Source organism: Habropoda laboriosa, unplaced genomic scaffold, assembly GCF_001263275.1.
Source record: "Habropoda laboriosa isolate 0110345459 unplaced genomic scaffold, ASM126327v1 scaffold54, whole genome shotgun sequence".
Taxonomy (NCBI): domain Eukaryota; kingdom Metazoa; phylum Arthropoda; class Insecta; order Hymenoptera; family Apidae; genus Habropoda; species Habropoda laboriosa.
The window spans coordinates 396,349-410,481 of record NW_017100156.1 but is presented as its reverse complement, the minus strand read 5'-3'; the positions used below and the strand labels follow the sequence as shown (position 1 = coordinate 410,481).

Here is a 14,133-nt window from a genome sequence, read left to right as displayed (position 1 = left end):
CCGAGCCTCTATATTTTAATTTTGGACTTTGCTTTCTTTCACTCATAGATAAGAACATGTGCTTTATTAAAAAGTAGCAAATTTCTATTTGTGCTTTAATGAACAATTTGATTAAATAATTTTTCAATGTAAGATTTGTAAAAACCACACAATTTATAATAAAATATTTCCAAACATAATTTACGTGCATACTTCTTCAAATTCTTTTTGCAAATACCACTAATATTTTTTAAAATTGAAAATATAATTTTTCTGCAGAAAATTTAACAATTTAACTATATAACAAACACGTTGCTACTTTCTAATATACACAGCTCTTAGTTCGTCCTAATATTATTATATTTCTTAATAATCTTACCTAGAAGAACGTCTGTTTCACATTTAATTATTTAATACAATAATCATAAAGTATATATAAGTAAAACTCTTAAACCCGAGGCGATAGTTCTATACATATACACTGATCTTTTTTTAGTAGGTTGAAATACCTAAACAACAGTTTTACTTTAACAGACACACAGTCACACTTAGTGTCATTGAGCTGATCTTATTACATCTAATTGGTTTTCAATCTATTTCATTACAATTATAACATTAACAGAATATTTGTGTGAAAAGTGATTTTACTATGATATGGGCCACCTATATAAACACAGGCAGCTGTTAAAAAATTCTGTGAACGTGCTGAAAATATTGCTCGTACATATCGCATAAGTGACATAAAAGGAGAAACGTGTATCCATGTACAAAAAAACTTACCATTTACATGCTAAATGCCATCATTTGAGCTATTACTGGGATTGAATACAGGTATTGATATTCTTAAATTTACAGGATATCGAAGAAAAATTTTCGACCTTTTAGGAAAGAGTTTCTGATTGCGATAAGTGATATCGGTAAATTTGACAATTTCCGGAACACTCTTTTTGGCAGTATAACATATATGTATGGCAGTATCTGTATGACGCATATAATAACGATATTATAAACAAACTTGACAATTTCCGGAACACTATTTTTAGCCATGTAAAATATTGTATGACGCATATATTAACGGTATTATAAATAATTTAACAAAGTTGCAAAGGATCGCGAGAAGTTTTTAAGAATTTAACATTGTTACTAATGACTTGTAAAATTATCCCTATGATATATTTTGAATATTTAAGTGTTGTATATACATGTGATTCTTATAATGCAACAATATCTAACTGAAAGTTATACTCGAAAAAATATATCCTTAAAGAATAAATAGTGAAACAATAACAAGTTAAAGATCTTACATGTAGATAAAAATATTCTCTCTATATATATATTTATATAAATTTAAACATAGTTGCATCGTGACCTCACATAGAATGACAAATAGCACTATGTTACATGTTACGCATGTAAATAAAAGAGAAAACATTATAAAATAGGATTTTATTGTATCTTATCGAACTATTCGAAAACTGACGCTTAAACGCTTATTTGGCAACAATTATAGTTTACCTAAATATTTCTCCCTTTATGCCTCGGAGCAAATCTAAATGTTGCGCATATGTATGTGTAATAGTAGTTGAATGACAAGATGCATAAATTTGTAAACAAATAGACACAGTACAAAAAAATAAACATAATCACAGCTGAGTTGGCAGGCAGGCGGGCAAACGCAGGCGTATTATTGGACAGGCTTGCTCGACGTATATGCGCTTCATCGCTTTTTTATACATGGTTTTGTTACTTGGTCGACATTATATTTCAATAGCCTGCTAAGCCCGTTTCATTGACAGATTCATTCTTAAACGTAATCATTAGTTCCAGGACTCGTTAAAGGTTCCTGAGCCTATTAAAATTTAAAAAAAAATTACCCAAAATATACATTGATGTTCGATAAAATAATAAATAAAATTATATAAATAACATGTACAAATCTAACTAAATGATACATCACACACAGTAATTACCTCTTCTCCAACTGTGGCAGTGGGGAGTGGAAACCTATTCTTTTCAAGACTAAATTGATCTTCTGTGGTTTTCCTATACACAGGATTATCAAAGTTCATACTTGTAACATTACGATGAAGGTAATGCCTATAGCACAATACTGCTACTAATGCGAGGAGTAACAGCCCTAAGGACGCCACGCCTATCACTATACCGGCGACTAAACCAGGGTCTGTGGATTCTGATGACGCACTATCTTTTCCTTCTCCGTCTGTTGAATGTGCCGGATCTAAAATATATTATTTGATTAGTCAATAGTAGTAAAGATTTATCAGCAGTGTGAGTAATTAAAAAGCTGCAATTATAAAAAGCTTTTTATTTATTCATTGCGGGAAGTGTCGGGAAAGGTATGTTACGTCTGATGATATAATACCACTTTTAATTACTTATAAAATTCGCGTACGTTTCGGATAACAGTTCCCATTGTTAACATAAGATTGTATGCAAAAAATATAAGCCAAAGCTAAACACTTTTATTCGATTGATTATGAAAGCACAACTAAATAAAATAAAATTCATGCAACTATACTTACGAATAGTCGTAGTGGTAACGTTGAGAGGTTCAAGTTTCTTGAATGGTTTACTAATTTCTTGCGTTGTAGGTGCTACAGTTGTACTTACTGGGTATCCCATATTCATGCAACACCGATGCAAAATAATTATAATAAGTAATGAAATAATAAATGTAGGACGATACAGACGCGGTAATTGTATGATAAAAGAAAATTTAAAAAAAAAAACGCTTAACGTAACTTGACAATGAAACAGCAATGTATATATAAAATTAAAAAATTTAAACATGCCTCATGTTTTTTTTTTAATTTTTTCTATGTTTAAACCGTAAGCATTAATTTCTTTTAATAGCATGCAGTACCTTTGGTTTGACTTCATTCTTTCGATTTCAATCAATACGTGCATATGTAACCGATGCATGTGATTTATTAAGAAACGACCAGTTTCATCAACGTAGCTCACCTTTCTCCACACACATTAAACCGTCAGGTAATAATCTTAGGCCGTCTGGGCAAGCGCAACTAAGAAGAGGCGATTTGGAATTAATTCTTGGTGCCGGTAAACACAAATGACTGCAATGACCATTCACAGCCTGACACTGATTCATTCCATCTGGCTGTCTATATGGATGATACACATGAACGACCATTGGATATTTCAGAGTTCGAAGCGACGTTACAGCTTTGACCGATTGACCAGTAAATTTATTCGCTTTAAATATCGCCTCCTTATCCCAATCGGTCCAATAAACGTAATCCTCGAACGTTGTAATACTGAAAGGATGCCTCAATACTTCCGGTGAATACAGAACTGTTCGTACACCTGAACCATCGTAGTTACACGATCCAATTATATTTAACTTCCCGTCTACCCAGTATATCTTCTTGCCTATTAAGTCCAGAGTTAATCCATTCGGCCATTGTATATCATTATCGACTATTACCTGCAAACAATAAATCCCATTTTTCAGAAGCTTTGTTCTCCTTATTATTATTAGCAATCGCTTTAAAAGTATTTAAATAGCTCTATAATTACTTCTATACGACAATTGGAGAAATAATGGACTTGGTAAATGGACGGCAATTTTACCAACGAGAAATCTTACTTTAACCACTACTACTCTTACCATCCTGAAAACCCTAGAGATAAAATATCCTAAAGATAAAATTGGAAGATTGTCCAAGTTCACTTTTTCTCCAATCTCATTATAGATCTACCGTTCGATGAGATCCATCCATGCCCGCTTTCTCGATACGAGCTTCATCACTCCAGTCAGTCCAAAACATCCAACCCTCCAACGGATTCAAAGCTATCGCTCTGGGTTCCTGTACGCGATCTCGAATCAGGGTCTTCCTCATGTTGCCCTCGAAATTCGCCAATTCTATAGTGTTCTTTTTAGAATCGGTCCAGTAAATGTGACTGTAAATCCAGTCAACGGCAAGTCCATCAGACATTGTTAAACCATCGTCTATCACAACTGTACGCTCGTTTCCTTCGTCTATCGGAGCTCTAAGCGAGAAGAAAGAGCAAATGAATAAATGAGAAAAACAATCGAGATGAATCTAATTCAGGATGAAATTTATGTGTCGTTTACTTGTAGATCTTCTTTTCGCTACTATCGCTCCAGAAGATCATACCAGTGCGAAAAACGAAGTCCAATGCCGTTGCCATTTTCGTGTCCTTCACGATACTTGTCATCTCCAAACGGTCTAAAGCTACCTTTCTTATATCGTGCCTCCTGGTAATCAGCAGACTCGCATGACCCTCTGCAGCTTTGCAATGAGTATGATTCCTGGGATCTTTCAGGTAACCCGCGGCACAGCTACACTTGAAGCTACCCTTCTCGTTCAGGCAAAACTGGGAACAACTACCCGGTTCTAAGCATTCGTCTATGTCTGAAATGAAAAATACAGCTGTTAATATTTCTCTCTTCTTTTTATTTTTCTTCTTTTCTTTGCAGAAAATCTTTTTTTTTCAATTGATCACTGCTAATAAAGAACCTACCGTCACAAGTTCTATTATCTATCAACCGGTATCCTGCGTTGCAATCGCACCGAAAACCGATCGGCAAATCGATGCAAATCTGCGAGCAACCACCGTTGTTCTTCAAGCACTCATTCACGTTACAAAGCTCCGCGTTCTCGTCCTCCCAGCCGATGCAGTCCGGATTCTTGTTGCATACGTTGTTGAGAGGAATACACGAACCTTCACTGCATTCGAACTGAGTCAAGGGGTCGCAAGCTACGGTTTTGCTCGTGCAATTTCTCTCGTCGCTGCGGTCCGCGCATTCCGCTTTGCCGTTGCAATACAGGTGACCTGAAATGTTTCATACAGTTACGTTTTCGTGCGTTTTGATAGGTTTCGCGCGTACGTTCTTTGTGTATCAGAAATATCTTTTCGAGAAAAAAAAAATTGTATCTTTTGTGTCGATCATAGAGCGTCGAACGGTTGAAATGAAAATGTAACACAAAGATAGATGTTCGTGTACGTTCTTTTCTTTTTTTTAAAGCTCTTTCTAAAAGTAAACGGAGAAACGGAAAAGATTCTTTTGTAACGAGAATACATACGATAAAGGATATTTCTGTTTTCTCTCCAGTGACACAGATCTAATATTGCATTTTTCAAAATTAAGCGAAATCGTGGCGATATTTGCGCGGTGAAAAGTTTAATATCGCCTCGATGTCAGGCTCGTATCGACATAACCGAGTGAAAATAACCAGAGCGCTTTTCACCCGGTTGCGTATTTTTATTGTATCTTTTTAATCAAATATTCGTGACCCTACGATTCTACAACGCTTTTATTTTATTTTCAGCCGTAAAATTAATATAGACACAAGACGTACCCTGTACGCGATTAATCGATTAATATTAATAATACCTCATATACAGGATGTCCGGTGAATCGTTGTATGTACAGTATGTTTAGGTATTATGTTGATTTTTAGAAAATTGTATATTATTTATTACTGAAAGTAAATGCTTCGTACTATATTATACGATAAACGATCGAGAGATTACCAGTTGAACATTGCATTGAATGAGTTCAAGGATACCACAAGAAATTTCGCAACAACTCCTCTATTTTGTAATATTTTTAATTTTCAAAAAATTGAAGCTTTTCATTTAGTAATTACCCATGAAAAATCTGAACTTAACTGCCTGTGTCATTATAATTTCACGCTCGAAATTATTCTTTTCGACAATTAGACAAACAATCGAAATATTTTATTCCTAATTGTTTATTTATTTTTTTCACAAAGAATCATCCTCTTTCTCCGTTGTACACTACGATTTACCAGACACCTTGTATATTCAGCTGTGCACAAGGAATCTGATTGCGTACAGTAGATGAAACTTATCCGATTAAGTTACCTGATATGCAATTATGATGATCCTCGCATTGGAATTGATCAGGTCGGCACGTAACGTTATGACACCGTTGAGGCGATTCATCCGCACCGTTAGGGCAATCCTTCTCGCCGTCGCACACCCAATTTTTGTGTATGCATGTCAAATCATCGTCGCAGTAGAAGTCTTCCTTGTCACAAGGGCTCGGCCGTTTGCCGTCTTTGTACTTGAACATTTCAAAAATTACATTTTCCAAATACCCCCGATTTTACGTCCTTTCTCGACGATACAAAAATAATTAGACTGGATAAATTGATCGGAATATCTACGGGAACGACGATAATTTCGAAGCTTGTGAAAATTTTCAAATGTGTAATCATCGATGAATGTTTAAATACAGAATGGCTCAAAATTAGGAAATGTTTCTTCTCAAAAACAAATTTCCCCATTTTTCCACAAAATATAATCGCCTGAATCGATTGTAACAAATGAAAGATTAACGGTAAACTACTCAAGATTGAAGAAGTTTATGTTTCCATTTTCGCATCTCGAAAGGAACATCGATCTTTAAATCTCTCTCCTCGATTTAGAATTCATCTATTCTGAGAAAAAAGGTCAAAGGTTCAAATCGCCCGCATCAAATTGTTCCGAGGGTATCTAATTTTCCAGTTTGAAAAGCACAATTTGCACGTCGATCAAATTGAAAATTCATCAAGAAATTTTACTCCCTTCGTTTTCCTCTTATTGTTTCGAGCCCCTCTGGTGAAAAGCTCGCGCGTCGAAGTGAAAATAGAGGAGAGGGAAAAAAACGTGTTTCTGAATGAAACGCTTCCATTACCTCGCATCCTTTTTCGTCCGATCTATCAGGACAATCGAATTCACCGTCGCACCGCCAACGAGACGTTATGCAATAATGTTTCGAACAGGCGAACTGCGTCGGGTCGCAGGTGAACGACTTGCAATCCTCGTCGCTGCCATCCCCGCAATCGTCGTCGTCGTCGCAAACCCAGAATTGCTGGATACAGCGCTTGTTCGCGCACGTAAACTCATCGGATCGACAGGTGTTGTCTAAAGAAGACGTATCTTGTAAGAACGCGGAATAGAGGGATGCGTTATAAATAAGATCTACATACACAATAACGAGCACTTACTTCGTCTACTGATAATAGTTTTTAACATACAAGAAATATCACAGTGCTCCATAGTATGTACTCTGTCGCAGTGAAATTTCAGCACTTTTCTTCGAACTTTCCAGGAAACTGTTTTAGACAAATGTTGAATTAAGTTTGTGTCACTTTTGTCAACCCGAGTTTCTTTATCTATCACATTTTTCTTTGGACATATTATGTTTCGTTTTTTAAACGAAACTGTAGCAGTTTTTAAATACAAATCTAACTGATCAAGGAAAGAGTTTTAAATCATTGAAATCCTCATAGCTCGTACCGATTTATCCAATTTCGAATAATCATTTGACAGACATATTTACCAGGTTATAAGGAGTGCACAAATTAAAAGAAAAAACCATATCAATTTTTTTAACTCCGAAAACCAGAGTGCCCCTTTAAATATGGCTAAATTTTTTGTCTGAAACAATTTTTTGCAGATGTCAAGAAAAGTTCTGAAATTTTGTGGCAACACATACATACGTGGTACACCCTTTATACAACAGTCGAAAGAAGCACGTCACTACTTACGCAGTCATGTGATATTCATAAATGAGTGTTTAAAATTTAATGGAATTCTGGTAAAAGTTCTATGAGCCACAGGAGCATTTGAATTCGTTTCAGAAACTACGCAATTCAATGGAGAAATTTCGTATTCCTTGTGTTAAGTATTCAAAAGAACAATTTCAGTTCCGCGAAAGAACATAATCGGTCGCATTTCGCTTAAACCAAGGAAGAATAATTGTGCTCTCTTTCGTCTCGTGTAAATCACACATCCATCGATACTCGTTAGACATAAAGAGGACAATTGTTCAACGTTTAAAAGACATTGCATTACACTTAGCAAACGATAAAAGACAAAAAAAGAAAAAGAAGAAAAACGAAATTATGTCTATTCGAATATCGACGATAGAAATGTTCGAAGCAATGACTAACCAGATACGCTAAGACATCGATTTTTCGTTCGTGTGCAATAAAAAAAGAAAAAGAAAAGAAAGTGTGTGTGAATCGTGGAGTGAAATGAAATTAATTGGTTAAACGGTGAATCTGTACCATAGAAGTTCTAACCCATCGTGAAGCTACTAGCAACGTTTAAATTATACTGCGAACTATTTGCACTTTCGAGAGGATGTAGCGGAAGAAATAAGTTTCTTAGCATAGCCGCGTAATTAAACGGTGTAATTAACCGGTCGTTGATCAACGACAAGCGTGTACCATCTACGAACACGCGGCTCAACATTAAGTGTACAGCATAACAGCAAAAAGCTACTAGCTTACAAACCAAAGATCTGAAACGCAGTTTCGTTGCCTCGACTTTGGCGTGAAAAGTTTGATCAGTATGATGGACCGCGACGAACGAAAAATCGATCCTTCTAGCGCGACGTATATACTCACGTAACACCGATCATTCTCGCTGAAATCAAAAGTAAACATGTCTAAAATCATACATGTGGACGTGATCACGTTTAAATTAAAATTCGTTATTTTCAACCCTTTGCTGATTTTCCGTGTATAATTTCTTGGCTCTTCGTTAACCTCGTTCCTATGTTACGCGAAACATACGAAACGAGGATTTCGTGCAAAATTTCGAATTCGAGGTTAAAAGAAAGTTATACACACTGAAAACATTCTGCTTTTACACACGTGTAGCGTAATTCTATTAGACACTCTAGATAACAGTATATCAAAGGATACCTTGGGTTCGCTTAATTTAGTTTTATTTCCGGTAATCGTCGTAGGTTATCGGTGTCCCACATGCCGCGAAACCTGTTCAATTCAGCAAACGATCTTTCATACGGTAATACTATCCACGCATATACACTTCCAATTTATAAACCACTGAACATTCACATCTTGTGAAACGTTCATTCAGTCGAAAATTTCATTTGCTTCGAAATTGTGAATTATTGTAACCGAAATTTATCTTCGCTTCAAATGTATTCACTGTCTAATGTCTTATAAACGGGAGTGTAGAATTTATCAAACCATTTATAGCAGCACAATTACGCTATTTTCTCTCTTGTATGTATCACGTCAACGTTAAGTAGAAGAACACAAGGTATCTGCCTCGTTAACAGAGGCGAGTGTGTTAATTAGTTAAACAGCAAAGGGTTGATAAGAATGCAACAGGCCGGCGAAGAAGTGAAGGGGGAAGAAACAACAGAGAAATACTACGGAAACAACACCATCGGCGTGACAACGAGACATAAATCCTCGGTGGCGAACAAAATCCTCGGTGGTGAACAAAATCGTGAAACATGTATCGTATCGTACGGGGATCGTAGTTTGTGCAACCTGTTCTTGAAGAGTTCCGGTTGTCTAACCTCTCCCAGGAAAACCGAGGGTTCTTGGGAAAAGGAGAAAAGTGGAGAAAAGTTACATATTTGCATAGGAGACCACGGTTCCGTGATCCTATTTACCAAAAGTTACTCTTCTCAAACCGGACAAATCTGTCCCGTACAAGATTTCTCGAATGAAAAACAAAGAAAAGAAAAAAAGAGAAGAAAAGAAAAGAATGGGAGAAACATTTGAAAAAAAAGTGATGTACATGTGAGTATACGAGAAGAAATAGTGTTCGAAGAACGGTGGAAATTGAAAAGGAGAAAGTGTTACTTATTACAAGGGGAATCGTGCGGTTACATAAGGGAGGACTAATTAGGAGAGAATGAAAACGATCCTCGTAATGGTAACAATTACATTTCACAGACTAATGAAAAAAAAAAAGAAAGAAGAGACGACAAGGGTGCGCCAATAGCCGGCGACGATACGGCGGAATTTGCGTGCGTGGAACAATTATTAATTAGAAGGTAGCATGCAGCATGCAGCGATTACAGAGGGGCCACACGGTGTTCTGTATTAATCCTTAAAATACAGAAGCTAGCCAACTCAGCCAGCGAACACCAGCCAGTTTCCGGTTATTCCCCTCGTGTTTTACGACAGCTCGGTTCGCGACGCTTACTTTTAATATCTACCCTAATAAGCGCGCCACGTGAGCACCACCGCCTAGCACAATATTAACAGTCCATCACGGTCTCGTTGCTCGATAATTTCGCGCCGCACGTTCGTAATTTAAGAGAGAAGAAGAAAAAAAGAAAGGAAAAAATGGAAGGAGCGAAAGAAAACCGACATGAACATTTTTGTACGAGGCAAGATGTTTTTCTAATACGTAGGTAGGTACATATGTTGCAAGTGACAGAATATCGTAACAGAGTCACGCCGCTCGTACGAAAAAAGGATCTCCGAAATTTTTCAAGATTCTACGTAATACACGACGAGGAAACCCGAGAGCTGTTGCGAAATAAAATATGATTGTTATTCAAATTCATCGTGTCGTTAAATATTCATTACAGCTTCGTTTTTTTTTTCTTCTTCTTCTTCTTTTTGCCTCGTTCGTTAAACGGAGTCTACGAAAAAACAAAAAAAGTCATCTCGTAACCATCGACGGTGTACTACTGGCTCAATGAAACGCCACAAAAGTGAAACTAACGACTCGACTCCCGTTCTTTCACACAATACGACTATATTTTTCTCTCTTCTATTTTTGTTCAGCCCGCGAACATTCTGCACGATGCATTTGCTACCACAGATATTAACATTCGTTAACATGAATTTGAAGCGACAATGAGGCTATAGAAACATGCTCTCGAAAGATCCTAATAACATTCCTTCATACCTCAAATATACATATATACATGTAGAAAAATATATATTGTATATATAAATAAATAAATGAAAAATATTGAAAGAAAGGACAAAAAAATGCAAAAGAGGGGTTTCTAATGTCCCAGTCATGTCACATAGAATGAGAACAGGGGAGGCATGCTTATCGCGAATCCTTTCGGATCGAAACCCTTGACCAACGGAGTGAAGTAAACGTATTGCATAATCGTCGCAACGAAATCAATTTGACCTCGATTAAACAAGTTGCGGAATTACGCGTTTAAACTGGAATATGTAATTGTGCTTATGTTAATGTAATCACGTTCAACTTGTCGCGGGACTTCAATTCGCAATAAACGGTTAATTGAACTATTTCTCATAGTTCGTACCGGGCAACGGATGAAAGAGCGAACGGTGCTTTTCAGTTTTGGTGTCACGTCAAAATCAATATGGGGTTGTTTTAACTCCACCCTATCGGTCGAAGGGTTAAAAGCTTAACACGTTGATCGCCGTTATCCTGTTTAATTTACGATTATCCAGCGCGTATCGTAAATAATACACTATAGAAACCGTGTTTCTCTTGATCGCGTATGCGTCATTTGCAAGCCTAGAGCTTACGGCAGAGTGTCCTGTGGTTTTCGTTGATTGCGTGATCCACTGCGTGAGATTATTCGGCATAATTCGTACTATGATAGAGAGAGAATAGTGTATGATTCTTTACCGAAGAAAGAAGGTGGAAAATGTTCAATCGAAATGTTTCATCAAATTGTAATTTAATTTTTGTTACACAGATACACCCTCTCTTGAATGCAGTTGGAAAAATACGATCAGTATTTGATTATCTTGCGGAAAAAATAAAAGTTATTTCTAGTATGCGTTTCGAAAGGAAAAGTCAGTTGTTTATCGATAAACTGATAAATTCGTCTACTACTGATTTATGCAGAACTGACCCCGCTCGAACTCGGATTCGTTCGAAATACATTCAATAATTCATTGTTTAGCGAGGCAAATACAGCATTAGCGCATTGAAAATGTATGAACTTAGGAGTTGTATATAGGATTGCAGTGTAAATTGGAACACGACTGCAGCCTGGTATATGAAACCGCTGGCGGATTTTCGTTGAATGCTAATCTAACATTCAAATACATCTCTGAGATAGAATAATCTTTGGTGTTATTCAATAGAAAGGGGGAATAGTGGTTCCATTAATTTTTTACGAATTATGCCGCATTGATAATAGAGTGAAACGTATTCTAGGTGGAAGAAATATTGTGAAAACCGAAATAAAATGTACAATACGGCCTTTGTATATTCGAACAATTTATATATTTTCAGAACTATGCGGTCGACTTTTCATTTCTATACACATGTATATATATCCGGTTTATAAATGTTACGAATTTCGTTTTAAAACTGTTTCAATTGATCTCCATTCCAAATTGCAAACCTGTTTAAATTCAATTATTTTTGCAATCTGCAAACAACTATTGCCCGAAACATGTTTTTTTTTTATATATTTTTAAAAATAATATTCCGAATTTCACGTTGGAAAATTGTTTCTATCGCGAGAAAACATTTCGAAGACCATCATCAGCGACACATGCCTCGCTTACTCGTCGCCTTCGTGTCATCTTTCGTAGTTGCTTGTCCAAACATTACTCTTTCTTTCGAATATCCCGTAAAAAGAGTCAAGTGGCGAAAGATCGCGGAGAACCGAGATGGCCATTGAATAGATCCTCCTCGACCTATCCATCGTGTCACAATGAATCGTATCATTCGGTGGCCATCTTGGTCACCCGATCTTACTCCATTTTACTTCGAGCTTCAAACGCTCGTAACTTTGAAAGGAGCGGTTTAAGAAAAGATGTTCCAAATCAGAAAGTTGCTTGTTTTCCAACGTACACTACCGTCCATCGCTATTAGAACACCCGCTCTGTTCGTACAAAAGGTTATATCTGACCCAGATTATATAGTTCTTGCCATTTTTATCACCTCATGTCAACCAAAGTATGCGAGACTTCAAACTATAGATAGGAACTTTTCTTTTTTCACAACCCGATAATTCCATAGTGATTTTTCAGGTTTACTCGGTAAGTGTATTAATAGTAAACGGACAAGAGTATTGATTATGAAAATGATTGATTTTACATAAGTTGCCACTTGAAATGTTAAAGTTAACCAATATCTGATCCTCTTAGAGGGATGAATGGTGATCAATCTTAACGTGCATTTAAGATATTTGAAATACTTTCCGATTTGTTGAAATTTATTTGATTTACTTGAAATACTTAGAGTTTCAGATAGACGTAACGTTACCAACGCGAAAGTGTCCAGTAATATTTTGCTTTTTGATGAAAAATACGATTTCATCGAAGTTTCATTTTATTATTCATTATCTCTGTCAATGTTAAAATGAAAAATTAATAATGTAACAGATAAACGATTAATTTTCACGAACCACATTTTCCGAGACAGCCTTCATATTCGGTTACACCCTACTAACTTCCACCACGAGTACGCAAACTCGAGTTCGAGATACCGTGTGGTCGACGATCAACGTGTCAAAGAAACATAAAAAGCGAGTTTTTCACCTGTTAACCGGGGTAAAAGTATTAACTCGTCGCTGAAATAATCTGAACGATTCCTCATTTTTAATTGAACGTCAGAAATCCAGTTCCAGTTATGCAAATGAAAAGTGTAAAATATCGATAAGGATTATTTCGAAAGCGACCAAACGGTTATTACTGAATAAGTAATTTCAATTTTAATTTCTCTTGGAAGTTTTTAAACAGAGTGTAAGAGCCGAGGAAAAATTTGAAGGACAAAACGAGAATCGAACTCTACACCCGTAACCAAGAAGCCCGTCCTCTCTTTCCTCGCTCTTATTGCTCCTTTTTGATCGGTACAGAGGACCTCGATCCCGCAAGAGTAATACACCAAACAAATTTACTTTCTCTCTAAGACCTGGACCCCGGTTAACAGATCTGAAGAAACGAAAGAAAGAAAAAAAATAAAAAGGAACATAAACGTAAAGGAGCCCCCGTGCAGTAGCTTACTGCACTCAGCCTCGTCTGAACCGTCCGAACAGTCTTGGTTGCCATCGCACATCCAAGCGAGCTCCACGCACTCGCCAACCCCCGTGTGACACGTGAACTGTTCCGACGTGCAATTCTTCATCCCTACAAGATGACAATCGATTGGAGCGCGGATTTTTTTTTATTCGTGACGAGATGCCAGCTACATCACGGCCAGAGGCCTCATTTTCTGACACACAATGCCGACGACACACGCGTAGCCGTTGTCGTCGACACGCTCTATTTTCGTCGAGAAAAAGAGAGAGAGAGAGAGAGAGTGAAAAGCCGTCTCGAGGTACGCGAGAATTGCATCCCCAGGGTCAATTACATTCGAAGAAATTTATGCCCGATTCCTTGGCGTTGATTTACGGCTTGCTCTCTTCTG

General features: G+C 36.8%; 1 protein-coding gene across 1 annotated transcript in view; it reads right to left on the bottom strand.

Annotated features, from left to right (window-relative positions):
• Positions 1–1,371: 1,371 nt before the first annotated feature.
• LOC108577007 (very low-density lipoprotein receptor-like) overlaps positions 1,372–14,133 on the bottom strand; it is a 46,375-nt gene continuing 33,613 nt past the window's right edge. Inside the window, exons 5-14 of the mRNA XM_017940090.1 lie at positions 13,731–13,853; positions 6,689–6,918; positions 5,875–6,076; positions 4,507–4,818; positions 4,097–4,397; positions 3,720–4,011; positions 2,965–3,445; positions 2,523–2,609; positions 1,950–2,218; positions 1,372–1,828 (exon numbers count right to left, since the gene is read on the bottom strand). Coding sequence (XP_017795579.1) covers positions 1,784–1,828; positions 1,950–2,218; positions 2,523–2,609; positions 2,965–3,445; positions 3,720–4,011; positions 4,097–4,397; positions 4,507–4,818; positions 5,875–6,076; positions 6,689–6,918; positions 13,731–13,853 — 2,342 coding nt within the window. The 3' untranslated portion in view covers positions 1,372–1,783. The remainder of the gene's footprint in view (positions 1,829–1,949; positions 2,219–2,522; positions 2,610–2,964; positions 3,446–3,719; positions 4,012–4,096; positions 4,398–4,506; positions 4,819–5,874; positions 6,077–6,688; positions 6,919–13,730; positions 13,854–14,133) is intronic.